Consider the following 24,024-nt stretch of genomic DNA (forward strand, 5'->3'; position numbering starts at 1 on the left):
GGAGTAGCCTAGCAAGGTAGCCGGGACCCTGCAGCTTGGCAATAGCTGCGGTTTTCTTTGACTGGCTCCAGTCCCCTGCGAGGGACGGAGGCGAAGGCCCGTGTATACTCCAGTTGCCCCAGCTCTGGCAGGGAGCATTGTGGAGGCCGGGTTCTGCGTGGGTGTGAGGGAACGGAACAGCGCGCCGGTCCCTGGCGGGCGCGAGAGAGAGCGCGCGCACGCGCGCACGAGCTGGGGGCGGTGCCGGGGCGGCGGGGGCGGGGGCGGGGAGGTAGGGCGCCGCGGCGGCTGCGGCAGTTGCGCGTTGGGCTGGCTGTGGTGCGGTGGGTCGGTGAGTGCAGCGGGACCCGCAGCGTGAAGGGAGGGAGTAGGCGAGTCTGGGAGGGGCGGAAGGAGGGACGGAGGGAGGGTGCGCGACGGGGCGCGCGGCCAGGGTCCAGGCCACCGCCAGCACCGTCCGGTCCCACCCGAACCGCCACGCCTTCGGGCCGCTTTTCTCCTGTGGAGCGCCCGCCAGTTCCGGACAACGGCCCCGTACGCCCGGGGCCTGTCCCCACCTCCGCGCGGACCCTTCCTTGACGTGATGGAGACGCCCCCGCCCCCACGTCACGTTGGCGCCATTGTTTCCCCGCCGTCGGCGGGTGGGGGAGCGGCGCTGACCTCGGGGAGCTGCTTCAGAGCTGGCCCGCTGCGCTTCTCCCGCGCGGGTGGCCGCCTCCCGGACCGGCAGCCCCTTCGTCAGCTCCGCGGGTCTCTCGGCCCAGCCCCCTCCGCGCCGCCCCTGCAGACGGAGCCCGGGCCCTGCGCGCCCCGAGGGACCGGCGGGCCGCGCTGCGGGGCTGCGCGGGTGGCGGCGTCTCTGCGAGACCCGCCGGCGACCGCCTTCTGTCGCCACTGCGCTCGGTCGTTTGCACCACTTCCTCGCAGCCCGCCGGTTATTTCCAGATGGGCCGGGAGCCGGGGCTCCCCGCGGTCAGGTGGCGGGCTCGTCCTTTCCTCTCCCCGGAAGCCGCCCGTTAGGTGTGAGCTGGAGGCTCCGGGGTTTCGTCGATTCCGGGAGGCCCCCGGCTTTTAAAGGCGGCGGGCCGGAGGTGCCGGGCGCGCAGGCTTCGCCTCCCAGGTGGTGCGGAGGGTGACAAGGCTGCGCGCCCGCCGTCCCGGCTTCAGCTCCCCACCGCTCCCGGCGCCCAGGAAGGCAGCGGATGCAAAACAAAAACAAACCGTTGTCACAAGACCGGGGCGGTAAAGACACACTGCTACTCACGGTGGGGGCGTGATGTTATCGCAGCCCCTTACAAATATCTACCACGGTTTTTTCAAAACGAAGACATGCAGGCCCCGAGCGATTTAAGTGCAAGAGGACGCGGGAGCCAGTAAACGGAAGCAGAGCTCCGAGAGAGAGGTGCTTGCCCGCGGCTGGCGCACCCCGACGGACTGCCACACGCCTCTGTATTGCACCCAGGATATCGATGTTAGAATTTAGCAGTCAGCCGATCAGTAAGATGAGATGCTCTGCAAGGTTTCCTCCAGTGCTAAGATGTGACTCCAGTGTATGAAAGTTTGCAGTCGGCTGCGCGTTTCCAAAAGTTAACAATTACAGCAAGACGTGTAGTTTATTACTGGCTTAGTAATTAGTAGCAGTGTATCTTCTCATACCGTTCATTAGGCGAAGGATGCTCATTGATCTTTAGTCTATTTCAAAAGTTTTTTTTGTGGGAATGGGGTGGGGAAGGGGGTGAAAGCACCCACAAGATCATAATTACATTATGGCTATGCCCTTTAACATATTTAAATGTTTATTTTGCATTATTTTGGACAGAGAGATTGAGAGCGAAGGGGAGGTAGAGACCTGCAGCAGCACTGCTTCACTGCTTGTGAAGTCTCCCTGTCCTGTCCCCCCCCAGGTGGCGACCAGGGGCTTTAACTCTGGTTCTGTGCCACTGCCAGGTCCCTTAAAAATTTATTCTTGGGGGCCAGACCGGTGGCACACCTGGTTAAGCCCACACATTGCAGTGCAGGAAGGACCCAGGTTCAAGCCCCTGGTCCCCACCTGCAGGGGAAAGCTTCACAAGTGGTGAAGCAGGGCTGCAGATGGCTCTCTGTCTCTCCCTTTCTATCTCCCTGCTCAGTTTCTCTCTGTTTCTATCCAATAATAAAGAAAATATTAAAAAATTATCCTTGAGTAGAGAGGAAACACACACATTCAGAAACAACAACAAAATAGCATCACTCGGATATATTCAACACTAGGTATCAGAATCAGTACTTGATGTTCGCAGGTCAGGTGAGAGCTCCAGCTGCTGTCCTCCTCCAGGGCCCATTACACCTTTAACATAATTCTTACCTAATCGTGTTTTTTTTTTTTTTGTAGTTAAAATTGCTCTGTACATATTGTTTTAAATTTTGCGCTTGCCAGTGTTTCTGGGATGTTTATGTATTTAGAGAATTTAGCTGATTTATAATTGTAGAGGTTTTAAAATTTGCTTTCACACCCCATAGCCAGCAATTCTTGGTAGACAGGCTTTCAGTAAATTTTTTAAAAATATTCTTTTTATTTATTTATTTGTCTTTGCCTTCAGGGTTATCGCTGGGGCCAGGCGGTGGAGCACCTGGTTAAACACTCACATTACAGTCCACAAGGACGGGTTCAAGCCTCTGGTTCCCCACCTGCAGGAGGAATGCTTTGCACGAGGTGAAGCAGGACTGTAGGTGTCTCTCTGTCTCCATTCCTCTCGATTTTTGGCTGTCTCTGTCCAATAAACGATAATAAAATTTACAAAGATGTTTTAAAAAATACCTCAAACCTCCCCAGAGCCCTGTCCTAGTAGGGAAAGATCGAAATAGGCAGGAGTGGGAGTCGGGCTGTAGTACAGCGGGCTAAGCGCAGGTGGCGCAAAGCACAAAGACCGGCATAAGGATCCCGGTTCGAACCCCGGCTCCCCACCTGCAGGGGAGTCGCTTCACAGGCGGTGAAGCAGGTCTGCAGGTGTCTATCTTTCTCTCCTCCTCTCTGTCTTCCCCTCCCTCTCTCCATTTCTCTCTGTCCTATCCAACAACAACAACAACAATAATAAATACAACAATAAAACAACAAGGGCAACAAAAGGGAAAAAATAAATTAAATAAATTAAAAAAAAAAAAAGAAATAGGCAGGAATATAGATTGACCTGTCAGTGCCTGTGTCCAGTGGAGAAGCAATTATAGACATCAGATCTGCTTGTGTACCCTATAAGGATCTTTGGTCTATACTCCCAGAGGGATAAAGAATAGAGAAGCTAGGGGTTTGGACGGTGGTGCAGCGGGTTAAGCTCACAGGGAGTGAAGCGAAAGGACCAGCTCAAGGATCCCGGTTTGAGCCCCGGGCTCCTCACCTGCAGGGATATCGCTTCACAGGCGGTGAAACAGGTCTGCAGGTGTCTATCTTTCTCCCTTTCTGTCTTCCCATCCTCTCTTGATTTCTCTCTGTCCTATCCAGAAGCAGCAATAACAATAATGGCAACAACAAGGGCAACAAAAATGGGGGAAAAATAGAGAAGCTTCTAATGGAGAGGATGGGATGTGAAACTCTTGGTGGTGGGAATTGTGTAGAATTGTATCCCTTATACCGCAATCTTGTCAACCATTATTAAATCACGAATAAAAAATGGAGAAAATCACTACTTCCTCAGTAAAATGATTTGAGGGAAAAACAAAAGTTTGGGGTTATTAACTTTGTTTTTAAGGTCTTAGTTAATCATAGCAGTGTTTTGGAGAAATAGCATACTGTATCTCCTCAAGCTCAGTCATTTAAAATATTTTCTTTGCTGTCTTATATGTTCCTTTGTGACATAACCATGTTTTGGTGAAGGTATGTTACTAGCTAATGTATTCAGTTAGAAATAACCTTAAGGGTTGAGCAGATTCTAGGTCCAGTCAGAGCTCATCAGAGGCCCCCAGAAGTTCATTCTCCAGCACCAACATAAGCCAGAGCTGAGCAGTTCTCACATTTCTCTCACTCGTTAAAATAAATACATCTTAAAAAAAAAGCACCCTTACATTGGTGTAGAACAAATATATAACATTCTGACATAAAAGAGGTAATAGAATTCTAGGAGTAGCAATAGTAGAATGTTCAGGAGAAGATAATAAAATTCAGATTTTTTGTATACTTTTGACACTTGAATATTAAATAAATTTATTTTTCCAGCTACAGCTTCAGAGTAGATATTGAAGTATGTTATTGCTTGAAGAAGAAAAATGGTCAAGACTTAATAAGTACTTCTCAGTTGACAAGACCTCTTTTAAAAAGTCTTAGTATTTTCCACAGAGAACAAGGAACCTTTTGTTCCAAGGTCTGATGTTGAAATGTTAGCAAAATATTACATTAATCAAGCCAAGAATCTTACGCATTTCTGAACCAAGAGTAAGGTTTCACAAAGATTCATTGAAAGCATTAAAAGCAACATGCAATTTTCTTATGTTTTCAAAATGACAGTTATCTGATAGTCATCTTTCTTCTGATATATTTCCCTTAATATGATTATCTCCAGTTCATCCATGTTGTAGCAAAAGAGATTTCATATTTTCTTACAGCTGAGTGTGGTATTCCACTGGGTATATATACAACTTCTTAATCACTCTGTTGTTGGGCATATGGGTTGTTTCCAAATTTTGGCTATTATGAAGTATTGTCATGAATATAGTTGTGCAAAGATCTCTCTGGATAGATAGATGCCTACAGGAGGAATTGCTGGATTGTATTTATTGTAGGTCCATTTCCATTGTTCTGAGGAATCTCCACACTGTTTACCACAGAGGCTGAACTAATTTGTATTCCGATCAACAATGTGAAAGTGATCACTTTTCTCCCTATCACTTATTTCTGGCCTTTTAAAAAAATATATTTTAAAATTTTTATTTATAAAATGGAAACATTGACAAGACCATAGGATAAGAGGGGTACAAGTCCACACATTTCCCACCTCCAGAACTCCATGTCCAACCCCCTCCCCTGATAACTTTCCTATTCTTTATCCCTCTGGGAATATGGACCCAGGATCATTATGGGGTGCAGAAGGTGGGAGGTCTGGCTTTTGTAATTGCTTCCTCACTGAACATGAGCTCTGATAGGTCAATCCATACTCCCAGGCTGTTTCTTTCCCTAGTGGGGTAGGGATCTGGGGAGGTGAGGCTCCAGGACACATTGGTAGGGTCATCTGCCCAGGGATGTCAGGTTGGCATCATGATAGCATCTGGATCCAGGTGGCTGAAAAAGAGTTAAGGTAAAAAGCAGAACAAATTGTTGACTAATCATGAACCTAAAGACAAGAATATTGTAAGTGAAGATTTGGGGTCTCCATTTTGGAAAAAGCTAGTAGTTCTATTCTATGTGTATTCCAAGGGGCCCATGACCCTACTAGTTTTTGTTTGAGCCTGACATCTAATATGCAGGTGACCTAAGTTATTGTCTGGGGAAGTGGTGTCATAGTTGGAAGAAGGACTAGAAAACTGAATCAGGGAAGAATTTCTGGCATTTTTGATGTATGACATTTTCATAGGCATGAGGTGGTATCTCTGTCTTATTTGCATTTCTTTGATAGTGACTTAAAGCATTTTATTTATTTTTTAATTTATTTATAAAAAGGGAACACTGACAAACCCATAGGATAAGAGGGGTACAACTCCATACAGTTCCCACCACCAGAACTCTGTATCCCAACCCCTCCCTTGATAGCTTTCCTAGTCTTTAACCTTCTGGGAGTATGGACCCAAGGTCATTGTGGGATGCAGAAGGTGGAAGGTCTGGCTTCTGTAATTGCTTCCCTGCTGAACATGGGTGTTGACAGGTGAATCCATACTCCCAGCTTGCCTCTCTTTTTCCATAGTGGGGTGGGACTCTGGGGAATCGGAGCTCCAGGACACATTGGTGGGGTTGTCTGTCCAGGGAAGTCTGGTCGGCATCATGGTAGCATCTGGAACCTGGTGGCTGAAAAGAGAGTTAACATATAAAGCCAAACAAATTGTTGACTAATCATGATCCTAAAGGCTGGAATAGTGCAGATGAAGAGTTGTGGGGTGGTGGTCTCCATTTTGTAGATAGCTGGTAGGCATATTTTAGTTATATTCCAAAGGGCCCCTGTGGCTATACTAGTTTGTTTTTTTTCCCCTGAGCCTGAAATCTGATATGCAGGTGGATCCAAGTCAATGTCTGGGGAGATGATGTCATGGCTGGAAAAGGACCAGAAAGCTTGATCAGGGAAGAGAGTAGCTCCCAAATATGAGAAAGGTGTATAAATATTGTTGACTATAAACCTCATCGATTTGATGTGATCTGGGGCCCATATTCAGCTTAGAAGCCTGTGTGACCTCTGCATCCCTGTAGATATGAGCTCATATTTTGTGGTCATCAGTAGGAACGTTTCAAGCTGCCCCAATATCAGGACCCATCTTCGTCAGGTGTAGCATAGAGTATGTTGTCCAGCCTCCTTTCGAAGGATGGGACATTCTCTACCATTGTTGATCCAAGTGAGGGCAAGGTACTATGGGGGTTCACAAAGGGGTCTGTTTCGTTGCTCCTGATAGAGATGATTGGTAACAATGGATAGAGGGATTGATTCAAGGTCTAGGCCAATCATGTCTGTTTGGGAATCTCAGGACTCCCCGATTAGGGCCCCAGCTGATGGAATGGCCTGATAGCGACTAAAGAGTCATCGTTAAAGTATGCCAGTCTCTTGCCCTTATTCAGATTTTGCAGTCCTTGCTTTGATAAGGTTAGCTTTGGAATAAATGAGAGAACTGTAATAGGAAGTAGGTGAGGAGGGTGTCTAAGTCTAAGTAGACACTATTTCATTATAAACTTGATACTGACTGTAGACTATTGTGTACTTTTGCTTTCAGGTAGGTAAATATATTGCCCTAATTTATGGTTACATGTGAACATATGCTGTATCTCATGGGACCTGGTCTATGTCTAGGTTTTGGGACTTTGTTAGGAAGTGAACCTCGGGAATGTAATTAGAGACTACCATGAAAGGAAAAGTCTCACCCGAGTAATGAGGGTGAAGGGTTGACATTCCATGCCTGACGTCTCTGGACACAGTCTGAAGTGAAGCATACTGAGTTGGTACTCGTTGTGTTGATTAGGTTGGGATCAGCAGATGTGATATCATTTGTTATGAATTGAGAGAAGCGTTCAGGAGAGTGACCCCCACTCTAGAGGTTCCAGGACTGGGGAAATACAGGCTCCATAGAGGAAGTGGGAGGTTCCTGCTGTCTTAGGATTTAAGAAGGCAATAGATAGTTATTGCTATAATCATTATTTGGCAATTGGGTTAACTTTGAAATATCCCTTTGTTAGGATTTGCTGTATCATATACGTCACCGTAATTTAGATCCTTTGACATTATTTGTGTATAGTTCTGCCACCAGTTGCTTCTGTTCTCCCTGGTCTAAGCTTTTAAGAGAGGCAACGTATCAGAGACTGTGCATTAAAAAGTTTGAGACATTCAATCAATTTTTCCCTTCTCATATTAATTAAATAGTGATTTATATGACTACAAATTAATGAGTGTACATAAACACCGTTCCCACCACCTAAAGACTGTGTCCTATACCCCCCCAACCCTCCTGCCCCATGAAGCTGAACATCCACCCTCACCCTCAACCCAGGATTTTTACTTTGGTGCCCTACTCCAAGACTTAAAGCATTTAACTTTCTTCCTGGCCATCTTTGCTAATATGTCTGTTCACAACCTTCCCTCATTTTTAAATGAGATTGTTGTCTTTTGCTTTAATAGTAAACAAAAAACCAAAAGTGCCACCCTGACAAAACATACATTTTAGAAGAAGGAATTGACTGTATACAAACTGTCAGATACATTCCATTAACTGTTAATTATGCAAAAGAAAAATGAAGCTCGATGAATGATAATCAAGTGATATATGTGGGTAGGTTAATGTTGGAATGTTAGCCATCTGTCTTGTGCAAACTGCAAGTGATGGCTTTTGACAGGGATGTATAGTACAAACTGGGGTAAATGGTAGATTTCTTAATGAAAATAATCAGATGACAAATGAACAAAAACTGTTGACATGAATTGTTTAAAAGATAAGAAGCCATTTAACATAATTTATACACAACAACATTGCAGAATTTTCCTTTTTTTGGAAAATTGATATTCCTTTACCTTTAAATGTTTATTTATTTATTATTTCAAAAATATTTTTAAAATATATATTTTAAAATTATCTTTATTTATTGGATAGAGACAACCAGAAGTTGAGAGGGAAGGGAGAGACAGGGAGAGAGTCAGAGAGACACCTGTAATACTGCTTTACCATTCGCAGAGCTTTCCCCCTGCAGGTGGGGACTGGGGGCTTGAACCTGGGTCCTTGCACATTGTAACATGTGCACTCAACCAGGTGCGCCACCACCCGCACCCCCCCCCCAGTTTTTTAATTTATTCCCTTTTGTTGCCTTGCTGTTTTATTGTTGTAGTTGTTGTTGTTATTGATGCCGTTGTGGTTGGATAGGACAGAGAAATGGAGAGAGGAGAGGAAGAGGGGGAGAGAAAGATAGACACCTGCAGACCTGCTTCACCGCTTGTGAAGCGACTCCCCTGCAGGTGGGGAGCCGGGGGCTCGAACCAGGATCCATATGCTGGTCCTTGTGCTTTGTGCCATCTGCGCTTAACTCTCTGTCCTACTGCCCAACTCCCTTCTTTAAATGTTTTATATGATTATTTCATTGAGTGTATTCTTGGTATGATTGAAAGAACTAAAGTTACAAAATACTTTAAAAGCTATAGTTTATTTGAATTATAGGGAACATTATTAAGTATAGACATAGTTTTTTAGCAGTATTGTTTAATTAAACTTGGACCTGATTTTTCTTGTTTTCCAAGGAATTATTTTGTAATTAAGTTTGTTATACTAGAGAGGGAACCTTTGGTGGCAGTATGATGATACAACCAACTTGCTTATCACTATACTTTCTTCTTTTTACTTACTCATCTATCAAAGATAAGAATTGCCATAGGCTATGTGTAAAATGTATTAATCACACATATAGTCAATTATAATTTTAGCTTTTATTTGTCTATAAAGTTAAATTAGTTTGATATTTCTAATATGTAGTTGAAGTTTAAGACTAAAATTTCAGGCTGGTGAAAAAACTTGAGATCATCCAAAATTATCCTTTCTATTTAAATTTTGGAGAAGTGTTCAATGTTCTTAGAGTGGTTGATTATACATTTCATGTTTTGGATTTCAATACAAGGTAAATTTCCATTGAAGCTTAGCACACTGAATGCTTATACTTATTATCGTTATTAGCCTGTTATCTATAATGATACTTATTCCATTGAAAAATGAACTTGTGATTCCAACTGCCATGTTTCTTAAACACTTTGCCTAATAGACTGTTGCATTGTCTAAGTGCTACTCTTCACCAGTTCCTGAAATGATCTGAAGGAGACATTTAAAACGACTTTACTAATCAGACTGCAGACTGATAATTGGTTTTTTTTTTTTTTTTTGGTATTATCTTTATTATTTGTTGGATAGAGATAGCCAGAAATTGAGGGGGTGGGGGAGATAAAGAGACAGAGAGACACCTGCAGCCCTGCTTCACCACTCATGAAGCTTTCCTTCTGCAGGTGGGGACTGTGGACACCAACCTGGGCCCTTGAGTACTGTTAACATATGGGACCACCGCCTGGCCCTGCCATCAAATACTCTTAAAGTGTAAAATTTCAGTAATTTAAATCTTTGAGAGTTAATTTTGTTGTTTTTATTATGCCAACTGCTTTGTAAACTTTGTATTTTACATTGAAACAATCATTGTGTCACTATTTGAAAATAAAATGTTAACTGTCACTGTTTCCCTAGTTGTCCTTGTACTTTACTGAAAATTCTTTTAAGCTTAACACTGTAAATAAGTAACATATAAAATGTTAACTTACTTGTTGGAACTCCTCTCTACATGATAGTCATTTTTAATTTTATTGTCATTAGGTATAAACTTTAGCTAAATGGATAGAGAAAGAATGAGGATATAGAGCAAAACAGAGAGACAGACAGACAGAGAGGAAGAAAGAGAGAGGAATACTAAAATACTCCTCTACCATTCAAAGAGCTTTCCTCAGTGCCATAGTGCTCATGTGTGGTGCTGGGATTTAAACCAAGGGCGTTGCTCATGGTGGCTATCTCCTAACACCTCAAATGTGTGTGAGTGTTTTTAATAGATCTTATTATACAGATATCAATAATAACCTAGTAAATTACTTATTTTCTATTCTAGAATTCAGCATACAATTAAAATGACAACCTCCTGGAGTGACCGGTTACAGAATGCAGCAGATGTGCCTGCTAACATGGATAAGCATGCCCTAAAAAAGTATCGCCGAGAAGCCTATCATCGGTAAGTAGCCTATTTAGTCCTCAGTGGGCAGAGACTGTCTTTATTTATTTATTTTTCAATTATTTATTTTCCCTTTTTGTTGTTCTTACTGTTTTTCATTGTTGTTGTAGTTATTGTTATTGATGTCGTTGTTAGATAGGACAGAGAGAAATGGAGAGAGGAGGGGAAGATGGGGAGAGAAAGATCGACACATGCAGACCTGCTTCACCACCTGTTAAGCGACTCCCCTGCAGGTGGGGAGCTGAGAGCTCAAACTGGGATCCTTACGCTGGTCCTTGCGCTTTGTGCCATGTACGATTAACCCTCTGAGCTACCACCTGACTCCCCAGCTATCTTTATTTTAAAGATGATGCAATTAATCTTTAGAGAGGGAAATAATCATCCCTAGATGATATAGTTAGTTCATGGCTGAAACTCAGTCCAAATTCCAGGCTTTCACTAGTATACTATCCTGCCACTTTCTTTTTTTCTTAAATTTTCCCGCTACTGTTTATATTTACTAGTCAGCAGATAGCAATAACAACAACAATATCTACAACAGTACAACAAGGGCAACAAAAGGGATTAAATAAATAAATATGGGAGTCGGGCTGTAGCGCAGTGGGTTAAGCGCAAGTGGCGCAAAGCACAAGGACCGGCATAAGGATCCCGGTTCGAACCCCGGCTCCCCACCTGCAGGGGAGTCACTTCACAGGTGGTGAAGCAGGTCTGCAGGTGTCTATCTTTCTCTCCTCCTCTCTGTCTTCCCCTCCCTCTCTCCATTTCTCTCTGTCCTATCCAACAACGACAACAACAATAATAACTACAACAATAAAACAACAAGGGCAACAAAAAGGGAATAAATAAATAAAATAAATATTTAAAAAAATAATAAATAAATATTTCAAAAAGATCTTTAAAAACATACAATAGTGCGTTCCACCAGCTGCACCACCACCCGGCCCCCCAGTTTGTTTCTTTTTGACTTTGTTCTTTTGATTTGTTTCTCTACATCCCTCATATAACTGAGATCATCTGCTATTTGTTCTCCATTTTCAGTAATTTCTTCTCCTCCTTCTCCTCCTTTTCCTTTTATGAAGCTGGAACTTCATGCATTGGTGATTTCACTGCTCTGACTGCCCTTTCTTTGAGGCAGAGAGGCAGAGAGGGCCAGACAGCCACAGCACTGGCGTTTGCTCCAGTGCCACAGCACCTTCCATGTGACATGGGGCCTTGAACCTGGGTCACACGCATGGCAAGACATGTACCCTACCTGGTGAGTTGTGACTCCAGTTCCTGACTAATTTCGCTTAGCATAATTCCTTCTAATTCTATCCATGTTGTTGCAAAGGGCAAGAATTCATTTTCTTATTTTCATGATAGTGGGTGAGAGACAGAATTAGAGACACCTGTAGCACTACTCCACTGCTTATGAAGTTTCCCCCTTGCAGGTGGGGACTAGGGGCTTGGGACCAGGGCTAGGACCTGCATGCTTGCACATTAATGTGTATGCTTTACCAGGAGAGTCACTACCTGCTCCCAAGGGTTCATCTTTTGTCATAGCTGCATAGTAGAGAGTCATTTGTTTTTTTCAACAAAATTAAGATGCTTAACCTTTAAATGAATTTATAGGATAGAAAAATCTAGGTTCTAGTAGCTCTATTTCTGTTTCCCATCCTAGAAAAACCAGAAATAAGTGGAAAGGTTGGCATTTTGGTACTGCTAAAAAGTTGTATGGGAACTCCACAACGACTCATAACCATCCTTCTTCCTTGCCATAGTCTTTGCCACAGTACTCTTCCTCTCCTTTCTTGCACAACGAAGTGGAGCCATTTCTCCAGCTTAATTGTCCTCTATATTTTTAGAGGGAGAGGAGGAGTACTAAGGGGATTAGTACAATGGATATGCAAAAGACTTTCATCTCTTGGGTTTGGAGGTCCTAAATTTAATTCCAGATACCACCGTAAGCCAGAGCTCTTTGTTGCATTGATGAGAGAGAGCGGTAGGGAGAGGGAGATGCATCATGCCTCTGTTTTGTCATCCAAAGAGTTTCCATGGCCAAGTGCTCTTCTGTTGGGTGGTAGTAAAGAGGAAATATTGCTTACATTTATTTGTAATTTATTTTGTGTTACTGGGAATTAAACATATGTAAGCTATATACTCTACCACTGAGCTACAAGGCTGACCTAGAAATACTACTTTTGAGTTTTATTGGACAGATAATCCAATAATTTTAATTTATTCTAGTTTATATAGATTTGATTTTTTGTGAGTACCCTAAAAAATTAAAGTCTGGCTCCATATCCCTCTATAGAAAAACTAGGTCAGAATTAGATAGCATTTTGTTATTTCAAGCACTAATATTTTGATATTTAATGTTTTGGAAGTTATTTTATCAATAGTTGTTTTTAAAAGTCATCTAGTGATTGGAGGCCACTCACTAAGTAGTGTTTCTTTTCTTTCTTTCTTTCTTTCTTTCTTTCTTTCTTTCTTTCTTTCTTTTTTTTTTTTATGACCTCTGGTCTGCACAAGTTTGCTGTTTTGATTACTTTGTGGTACAAAGCTATCAGAAAAAAAAACATTATTTATACTAATGGTGTATGTACATCAAGGATCTGGAAAAGGAATTTATATTGACTTTATTTTTTAATTAAATTAGGGTGTGAGGGACAGGGAAAGACCACAGCACCTGAGCTTCCTTCAGTCAAGTGGAAGCTGTGTTCAAACCTGTGTTGTGTACATGCAAAGCAGCACACTATCCAAATGAGTTATTTATTTATAATTTTATTTATTTATTGTCATCATTGGGGCTTCATTGCCCTAGATTAACTTTTTTCTGATAAGTAGATGGAGAGAGAGAGAGAGAGAGAAAAACACACACACCCTCTGAAGCTTCATCCAGTGCTGTGGATTCTGGGCTCCAACCTGGGTCATACTCATGGCAAAACTAGCATATTCACTATCCAGATAATCTGTGCTGCCAATCCTATATGTAATTAAAAATATTAAAAAAATTTTAAATGGGAGAGATATAGACAGAAAGGTGTGTGTATGTATAAAAGAGATAGATAGACACCAAAGTGCTCAACTCTGGTTTATGGAGGTGCTGGGGTTTGAACCTGGTACCTCACAGCCTCAGGCATGAAAATTGTTTGCATTATCATTATACTCTTCCCTCAGCCCCTATATGTAATTTTAATAATCAAGATGCTCAGGAAATGCACCCAACTGAATGTATCTATTTTAAAATACGTATATGTGTGTGTGTGTGTGAATCAGAATCAGATACAGAATATTTCAATACACTAGGCCTAAGAACACTAGTGAAAATGACAAAATACAGGGTTATAATACCTCTGAAATTATTTCTAAGCAGTGAAAAGAAGAAAACAATTATAGTCAGTCAGAAGAGCTAGATCCAGGTTTTATAGTGTGATTTCTGGAGGGTCCAGTTAGCTTGTCTGAGTGATGGTTTCTTCATCTGTATATGATGGGATTAAATAGTATAAATCTCTGGGCCAACCAAATACTATACTTGGCTAATGTGCTATGTTGTCATATGTGTAACCCAGGTTCAAGCCCAACTCCCACTTGATTAATGGAAGCTTCCATTCCACTATTTCTTTCTTTTCTTTTCCCTCCCTTCCTTCCTTCCTTCCTTCCTTTCTTTCTTTTTCTTTTTCTTTTTCTCTTTCTTTTTCTTTTTCTTTCTTTTTTTTGCCTCCAGGTTTATCACTGGGGCTCGAGGAATCCACTGTTCCTGGAGGCTTTTTTCCCCCATTTTGTTGCTCTTCTTGTTGTTAATGCTGTTTTTGTTGGATAGGACAGAAAGAAATCTAGAGAGGAGGGGAAGACAGAGAGGGACGAAAAAGATAGACACCTGCAGACCCGCTTCACTGCCTGTGAAGTGACCCCCCTGCAGGTGGGGAGCTGGGGGCTCAAATTGGGATCATTACCCCGGTCCTTGTGTTTCATTCCATGTGCACTTAACCTGCTGCACTACCGCCAGGCCCTCTGTGGTTTTTTTCTTTTTGTGCCTCTATGTCTTGCTACTCTAAAAAATAGTAAGATCTCCCAGGCTTCTTTCAACCTTATTAACTTATTTTCTCAATTCCTTGCATGTGTGAAATTCCATTGCTGTCTGGCTGACATTTTTTTTTTATGCTTTTAATATCAAGTAAAGGTAGAGACAGAGAGGGAGAAATTGCAACCCACATATCTCTCTGTTGTTGTTCAGTATCTCTTAATCTCTTTCTTAGTTCTTTCTTTCTTTGAACTTCATAATTACTACTTAATAATTGCTCCTTTGGCAACTTATGATCCACACTGCTTGTTAGAATCTTTTAGTCAATAATCAGATGATCCACAGGTAAGAACAGGCTTCACATCTATGAACAGACTGAACAGACTCTTAGTTGTGGCCTATCATGTCATGATTCCAACAGTTAAAGCAGCTTTCTGGTATGTGGCTCTATTAAAAGGAAATAAGATATATCATAACAAATTGATAAAACTACTATACAGAAACACCTGCTGATTGAGTAACATTTCTAATTGTTTAGACTGTTGTTCCTTAAGCTGTAAAACTGAAAACATTACAGTCTTCATATATAAGATATGAAGACTCATAATGAGTCAGTTGGTACAAATGATCCTTTACAATGTATGACATGTGGGTAAATATGCATTGAATTAAAGTATAAAACAATGTTTATGTGTATCTATATGAAACATTAAATAACGGGCATTTGGAAAAGACTGTAAGATGTTGTATGCATTCTATTTAACAATTTGCTTGGTCATTCTATTAATATGCATTTGATCATGATTAACATTTATTAGTAGAAACAAAGGGGAGAATTAGGTAATGTAGTACAATGAAGAGAGATCACCTAGTAAACATCAGGTGTGTGTCTGACTCATTGGAATGATACTTCCTGAAGGATTTTACACAGACTTTGTGCCCTTTCCTCTTCATACAATAGAATAAAGTCGTCAGGGGCTGGGTGGTGGCGCACCTGTTGAGCACACACGTTATAATGCTCAAGGACCAGGATTCGAGCCCCTGGTCCCCATCTGCAGGGGGAATATTTTGTAAGTGGTAAAGCAGTGCTGTCTGTCTCTCTCTCTGTGTCTGTCCCTCTCTCTAATTCCCTTCTCTTGATTTCTAGCTGTCTTTATCCAATAAATAAATAAATCTTTTTCATTAATAAATAAAATCATAAAGTTGTTTACAGCTAAGAGGTATTATGTACATTACTGTATAGCTCTCATGACTGTCAATGCTTATAGCTCTTCATCTTGTAAAATTGAAGCTCTATTAAATTGAAACCTATTAAATAACAATCCTGTTTTTCTCTTGCCCCAGAATATAATAATCACCATTGTACACTTTGTTTTTGTGATTTTTGAATACTCTTGAATACTTCATTTCAGTGGACTCATAGTATTTGCCTTTTCAAAAATATTTATTTGTTAATGAGAGAGAGAGGGAGGCAGAGAGAGGGAGGGAACACAATAGAGCATCACTCTGGCACATGTGGCCAGGAACTGAATTCATGACCTTTTGCTTGAGAGTTCAACATCGTACCCACGGTGCTACCTTGGGACACTTTTATTTTATTGCCACCAGGCTTATTTCTGCATTTTAGTTAAAGGGGTCAGGGAGAGTGAGGAGGAGGAGACACTGCATTAGTGCTTCACTGATTGTAAAACTTCCCATATATAGGTGCTCCCATGTGGTGGTGGTGGGGTGGGGTTGGGGATTTGAATCCAGATTTTTACACATAGTTAGGTGTGTGCTCTACCATCTAAGCTATCTTCCACCACCACCCCCCATACACAGTATTTGTCTTTTTGTGGCTGACATTTCAATTAGCATGATATTTTCCAAGGCTTATTCATGTTGTAGGGTATCAACAGTTTCCCTTTTATAACAAAGTTGACTTTTTGAACTCTTGCAGATATTTATTTACCATCAGGGTTATCACTGAGGGCACTGTGCCTGCATGATTCTTTTGTGTTCAGCAGACTTCCCCCCCCCCCCCTTTTACTTTTGATAAAGAGTGACAGAGAGGGAGGGAGAAACAGAGTAGGTGAGAGACTAGAGCACTGCTCTATCACTTGTGAAAATTTCCTCATTCATGTGCTTCTAAGTGTTACGGGGGGGTGGGGGGTGAGGGGGCAGGGAGCTTGAGCCTGGGTCCTTGAGCATGACAAAATATATACTCTACTGTGTGAACCACCTCCCCCTCCTCTGGTCTTTATTTAAAAAATTATTTTCTTTTAAAATATATTTTACTTATTTTATTGGCTAGAGACAGGGGAGTCGAGAGGGAAAGAAGAGACAGGGTGAGAAACACCTGAAGCATTACTTCTCCGCACATGAAGCTTCCCTGCATGTAAGGACCCGGGCTTTGAACACAGGTCTTTGTGCTGATATTTAAAATCTTAAGCAGAAAGGCGCCAGGCAGTGATGTACCTTGTTGAGAACACACATTACAGTGATAAAGGATCTGTGTTCTAGCCTGCAGTCCCCACCTGCAGGCAGGAAGTTTCACAAACAGTGAAAAAGTGCTGCAGGTCTCTCCTCTCCCCTCTCCTTTCCTCCCCCTCCCTGCCCCTCCCCGCCCCTCCTTCCCCCCCACCTTCCCCACCATCCTTCCCCCCCACCTTCCCCACCATCCCTCTTAATATCCCTCTTAATATCTTCCTGTCTCTATCCAAAAATAAATAAATTAAAACAAATAGAAATTATCTTTCAAAAAATTATTTAAGCAAAAACCATTTATAAGAAATTTATTTTAGTTTTCTAATTAAGTCAATTTGTATTGTTTTGTTTTCAGGGATTTATATTAAATATGTTTATTAGAAATACTGATTATTGGTTAAATTAGCTGGAATATGATGATCATTTGTTATAGACGCTACATTATATATACTTTAGAGTACCCTTTTAGAAGAAGCTAAGTATTTTCAGTTAGGTAAATATATAATATCTACTTTTTTTCTTAATATTATTCTAAATTTCAGTACAGAAATTGTCATGTGCCATTATTAAGAAACTGAGATTTTGGGGGCTGGGTGCTGGTGTACCGGGTTAAGCACACATATTATGAAGCATAAGGATCCCAGTTCCAACCCCCAGTTCTCCACCTGCAGGGGGGTCACTTCGAAAATGGTGAAGAAGGTCTGCAGGTGTCAGTCTTTCTCTCCTCTCTCTATCTTTCCCTCCTCTTAATTTCTCTTTGCCCATTTTTCTCTGGAAAAAATGGCTCCCATGAGTAGTGCTGGCACCAAGCACCAACAATAACCCTGGAGATGAAAGAAAGAAAGAAAGAGAGAGAGAAAGGGAGAAAGAAAGAGAAAGAAAGGAAGAAAGAAAGAAAGAAAGAAACTGACTTTTTAAACTTAAGACATAAGAAAAAGTTTATTGAGGAAATGTGGATTTACAAGACCATTGTCATAGTGGATCATGTGACTGTTGTCCTCCCATTTCCTTATTATGACTGTTGCGACTTCTAGACGGAAGCTCATCATCAGACCAAACCCTTCATTAGAATAAATTTTGCTATATAACCAGTTGATTGGCTGAGCTGCTCAGATGTAGTAGTGACTTGAAGAAGGCAGGTGAACCAGTTGCCTGTAGTTCCTTATTTGACATGTACTCTGACAGTGACCAATACATATAAGAATTTGCATCTACTAAACCCAGTAATGGATCAATTAGATTTTTCAACTGCTCTGCATGTTGACTCTGACCAGGATGCTGAAATCAGGTATTTGATTCTACTGTTCCTTAAGTTTTAGTGATTATAGACAACAACAAATTTCTATAAATGAGTTAGCTCTTTGTGAACACAGCTTAAGTATTCAGTGTTGGAATTTTTTTTTCTTTTCCTTTCCCTCTTCTTCCCTTCTTCCCCTCCCCTCCACTTTTCCTCTCCTCTTTCTTTCTGTCTTTCTTTCCTGCTGCTCCTGTCAGACATTTTTCCTCTTTCAATTTCAATTAGAAAAAGACAGAAAAGAAAGAGTGAAACATACTGAGTAGAGACACCACAACATCTTTTCATGATTCGTGAAGCTCCCCCTTGCTGCTGTGTGGTGCACGGGGCTTGAACTTGAGTCCTTTTACATGGCAAAATATGTACTCTACTGGGTGAGCTATCTTCTCGCCCCTGGGAGTGGATTTTATTATATTGAACTGGTAATTTGAAAAATGATTGGGCTTGCAAATTTTTGGTTATCTAGTCTCTCTTTGCTTTATTTATTTGCCTCCAGGGTTATCTCTGGGGCTCGGTGCTTACACTACAAATCCATTGCTCCTGGAGGCCATTCCCCCCCCCCCTTTTTTTGCCCTCGTTGTATTTGTTATTGTTGTCATTGCTGTTGTTGGATAGGACAAAGAGAAATGGAGAGGAGGGGAAGACAGGGAGGAGGAGAGAAAGATACAGACACCTGCAGACCTGCTTCACCGCTTGTGAAGTGAACCCCCTGCAGGTGGGGAGCTGGGGACTCAAACCAGAATCCTTATGCCGGTCCTAGCGCTTTGCACCATGTGCACTTAACCCACTGTGCTACCGCCCAGCCCCCTCTTTATTTTAGGAGAGATCATTATCACATTGTCTTTTTATTATTTAATTAATTTTTATTCCCTTTTGTTGCCCTTGTTGTTTTATTGTTGTAGTTATTGTTGTTGTTATTGATGTCATCAATGTTGAATAGGACAGAGAGAGATGGAGAGAGGAGGGGAAGACAGAGAGGGGGAGAGAAAGATATAGACACCTGCAGACCTGCTTCACCGCTTATAAAGCGACTCCCCTGCATGAGGGGAGCTGGGGGCTCGAACTGGGATCCTTATGCCAGTCCTTGAGTTTGCGCCACCTGTCTTTTTATTTTATTTATACTATAAGAGAGAGAAAGAGGCCAGAGTATTGCTCTAGCGTGTGGGGGCTGTGTTTTGAACCATGATCTTTGCATGCAAGCCCTGCATTCCAGCTACTGAACCATGCTGTCATTTTATCTTTTAAAGTTCTTTGTATCGTTTGCTGAAAGTATTTTTTAGTTGGAATTTAGGCTTTCAAAACTATATCAGTTTTATTATTCAATCAAAATAAATTTACTGCTTAAGGAAAAGGAATATATATGTAGTTTGACACACTGGTAGGATTACAAATGTTTATGAAGTATATTCTTTTTAATCTCAGGATTAAGTTAGGTAGTAGGTTTTATGCAGACAGAGATGGTCAGGTTTATAAATCTTGATTTACTTCTCTTTTAACCACTATTGGTTTTAATTACTAATTGTATTACTAATATATTACTGTTTGTATTACTATTAAAACTAAATTAACAAAAAATAGAATGGGAGTTGGGCTGTAGCTCAGCGGGTTAAGTGCAGGTGGCGCAAAGCACAAGGACGGCATAAGGATCCCGGTTCAAGCCCCCAGCTCCCCACCTGCAGGGGAGTTGCTTCACAAGCGGTGAAGCAGGTGTGCAGGTGTCTATCTTTCTCTTCCCCTCTCTGTCTCCCCCTCCTCTCTCCATTTCTCTCTGTCCTATCCAACAACTACATCAATAACAACAACAATAAAGACAACAAGGGGCAACAAAAAGGAATAAATAAATAAATATTTTAAAAAGATAGGAGAATGGGTTTTTTTAAGATGATGAAACTGTTAGATTCTAGATTTTATAATAATACATGAATATAAGTATGTATTAAAATTCATAGATTTGGGAAGATGCCTACTTTGCCATGTGTGACCCAGGCTCAAACCTGCGCTGCCCCCTTCACTGAGGAATGCCAAGACACTGTTAGTGTCTTACCCTCTCTCTTTCCTCTCTCTCTTTACCTTAAAAAGTTGTGCTGGAGTTGTGAAGCCCTCGAGACAATGAAAAACAAAAATCAGACATGCCCTATGTTCATAGCAACACTATTTGTAATAGCCCAAATTTGGCACAGCTCAGATATCCTTCACTGTTGGGTTAGGGTCAGCCTTAAAACCTTCAAAGTCCCTTGGAGTTATAGCCTCTCGTCACAGTTTTCTTCAGATCAATTTCATAGTTTTATAAGACACTGCATTCCAAGTCTTAATTGTCATAGTTAACATAGTCGAGGATAATGAAATGGTATCACCTCAGTATTTAAGGTCACCTGAAAACACCACTGGAAGAGGGCACTGTTTTTTTGTTTGTTTGTTTGTTTGTTTAAGTTTGAACTGACATGCTGGTCCATGTGCTGGAACAGAGAGATTGTACTAGGAAGAAATAACTTCAGTTATAAAACTAAACACCTCTAGCAAGTTGTCCTGCAAACTTGGAAGATGAAAAGGAGCATTGCCCATTAGGAAGAGAGCCCTTGGAGACAGTGAACTTTTCTTGTAAAAAAAAAAAAGTATATGTGCCCCCATCCCCATCCCTCTAATGATGCACCTTAGTGTGCATCATTCATCTGTTTGATGAATAACTTTCTGGTTACCCAGGCTTTGCTGTTCATCTTCCACATGACACTTAGCTTGCTTTTTATTGTATTTTCTCTCTTGAAAATTCAAGGGTTTAAGTTTTAAATCCCTACTAGCATTCCAACACAACAGAATAAGCCTGTGCTTTATTTGCTTGTGCCCTGGCAGTGCCTTCTCTTTAGTGAGGTTGGCTCTGTTTGCCATTGTCTTCTAAAATGAACCATTCTAAATTAAAAACTTACTGAAGACTAAAACCCTAAGCCTCTACATAGTCCCTACACTCAGTGACAGAGGTTTCAGCAGCTTCTTTGTTGGCACTAGCTGCCTCTGCATACTTCACACTATGCATGCCCTCTCTCTTTTAAATGTATCAAACCACCCATCACTAGCTTTAAACACGTCACTGCTCTCATTACTTGTTCTAGGCATGTCTTTTAACTTATTGGCATGTATGTGTGTGTTTTGCTTTTCCTGCAAAGTATATACATATAGATGCAGAATCAACCTATTTATTTATTTATGTGAGTGTCAATGGTTTATAGTGCAGTTGTAGAAACCTGGCTACAAGTATCTCCCTGTGCATCATGCACAGGACTTCAAGGTGTCCTCCGCCCCTCTCTCCTTCTCCTTCCCCGGAGACCTTTGCTTTGGTGCAGTACACCACACCCAATCCAAGTTTTGTTTTGTGCTTTCCTTTCTGTTCTTATTCTCAAGTTCCACATGTGAACTTGCTATTTCTGATATTTTTCCTCTTCTTGGCTTATTCACTTAACATAATGTCTCCCCCCCTTTGTTGCCCTTGTTGTTTTATTGTTGTAGTTATTGTTACTGATGTCATCATTGTTACATAGGACAGAGAGAGAAATGGAGAGGAGAGAAAGACAGAGAGGGGGAAAGATAGACACCTGCAGAGAAATGTAAATTAAGACAAAAATGAGATACCATTTCTCTCCTTTGAGAATGACATACATCAGAAATGATAACAACAACAAATGCTGGAGAGGTTGCAGGGGTAAGGGAACCCTCCTGCACTGCTGGTGGGAATGTACATTGGTCAAACCCTAGTGGAGAGCAGTCTGGAGAACTCTCAGAAGGCTAGAAATGGACCCTACCCCATGACTTGACAACTACTCTCTTGAGTTATATCCTAAGGAACCCAACACACCCATCCCAAAAGATCTGTGTATACCTATATTCATAGCAGGACAGTTTATAATAGCCAAAGCCTGGAAGCAGCTTAGGTATCCAGCAACAAATCAGTGGCTGAAAAAGTTGTGATATATATATATATTACTCAGCTGCTAACCAGGCAGTCGCACACCTGGTTAAATGCACACATTACTGCAAAGGATGCAGGTTCAAGCCCGTGGTCCCCACATACAAGTGGGGAAAACTTCACAAGTGGTGAAGCAGTGCTACAGGTCTCTCTCTTTCTCTCTCCCTCCCTCCCTCCTCCCCCCTTCTTCCCTCCTTCCCTCCCCAGCTCCTCTCAATTTCTCTGTCTCTATTCAACAATAAATAAACAAAAATTAAAAAAGAGAAATACTACTCAGTTGTTAAGAATGATGAATTCACCTTCACCTCATCTTTGATGGAGCTTAAAGGAATCATGTGAAGTGATAGAAGCCAGAAAGAGAAGGATGAATTATGATATGACCTCACTCATGGACGGAAGTTGAGAAATAAAAACAAAGGGAAAACACAAAGAAGAACTTGGACTGGGCTTGGTGTGTACTGCACCAAAATAAGGACTCTGGGGGTGGTGGTGGGCTTTCAGGTCCTAGTGCATGATGGTGGTGGAGGACCTAGGGGCAGGGGGTGGGTTAGTGGGGGAGGTGAGAGTGTTTTGCAGAAAACTGTGAAATTTTACACATGTATCAAACAACTGTGTCTACTGTAAAGCTTAAATTCCCCCAATAAAATTTCCATTATATGCTATACTTTTCTAAGTAAACTGAAAATTATTATTTAGTAGTGATTTTAATTATTTGGTAATTAAGCACTTTACTAACTATGGTAAGGTTTTTAGGGTACTACTTAAAGAAATAAGGCTTTTTAAATGACAGTAGTTTGGGAGTCGGGCGGTAGCGCAGCGGGTTAAGCGCACGTGGTGCAAAGTGCAAGGGCCGGTTCGAGCCCCGGCTCCCCACCTGCAGGGGAGTCGCTTCACAGGTGGTGAAGCAGGTCTGCAGGTGTCTCTCTTTCTCTTGCCCTCTCTGTTTTCCCCTCCTCTCTCCATTTCTCTCTGTCCTATCCAACAATAATGACATCAACAACAGCAACAATAACTACAACAATAAAAAACAGGGCAACAAATTGGAATAAATATTTTTTAAAATGACAGTAATTAAACACAATTTTTAAAAAATCAGTCGGAATCCTCACTAGGAGGACTTCCTTGCCATCTCAGTACTCTTCAGCATACTTCTTTCTTTCCCTGTTGCATCATCCCTATGCACTATATTGGCCAGGAGGGAGGAGTGTTGCAGAGGCTTTTCTTTGAAAAGTCAATGCTCTCAGATTTGGAATTACCTTCAGAATGTTCTAGATTTACCCTCTTTTTGACAAAGAACTGTACATTTCTATCCACATGAACCCAAATTTTCAGACAATAGAGCAATTTATTTGTTAATACAGATGCTTTCCTTAAAAGCAGTAATTGATCAGGGGGAAAAAAAGATCTTAGTATGGAAAAACTTTGTTTCTCCTGTGATATGAATGACACATAAATACTTCCTTCTTTTATAGTTCACATTTTCACTTTCTAGAAGAGAAATAAACTGTTAAAAAACATTACTTACCTCGTTAATTGTTATTTTCTTCCAGAATAAACTGAAAATGATTTGGACTAAGTAGGATTGCTTGATTCTGTGATCTCACATTGTTTGCATACTGTTAAGCGGGCCTCATTAAGGGGCCAACTTGCTTTTTCTGTGTGTTTGCCAGTAACAATCCTGTTTCCTATGTGAACTTGCCATTTGGATTGTCTCCTTTCTAAATTTATTAGTGTTAAACAGTTCAGACCACTAGTTATTTCTCTTGCTTTCCATTTCCCCTTTGTTACTAGGTTTTCAAGTATTTAAAAACTGGATATTGGTCACTAAGATATTGCCTGGTTAGGGTTCGGCACTGTGCCCGAATTTACTGGGCCTCTCAGGGCCTGAGTTCTCTGTGATTTAACAA

The 24,024-nt window shown here is 41.5% G+C and overlaps 1 protein-coding gene across 2 annotated transcripts in view; it reads left to right on the forward strand.

Annotated features, from left to right (window-relative positions):
* The first annotated feature begins 239 nt into the window (after positions 1 to 239).
* The window catches only part of NT5C2 (5'-nucleotidase, cytosolic II), a 100,399-nt gene continuing 76,614 nt past the window's right edge, over positions 240 to 24,024 (forward strand). For both annotated transcript variants that reach the window (XM_060171409.1, XM_007530626.3), the window contains exons 1-2: positions 240 to 331; positions 10,280 to 10,399. In XM_060171409.1, the coding sequence (XP_060027392.1) occupies positions 10,299 to 10,399 (101 nt within the window). In that variant the 5' untranslated portion in view covers positions 240 to 331; positions 10,280 to 10,298. The remainder of the gene's footprint in view (positions 332 to 10,279; positions 10,400 to 24,024) is intronic.

This window comes from Erinaceus europaeus, chromosome 14, assembly GCF_950295315.1.
Source record: "Erinaceus europaeus chromosome 14, mEriEur2.1, whole genome shotgun sequence".
Lineage (NCBI taxonomy): Eukaryota > Metazoa > Chordata > Mammalia > Eulipotyphla > Erinaceidae > Erinaceus > Erinaceus europaeus.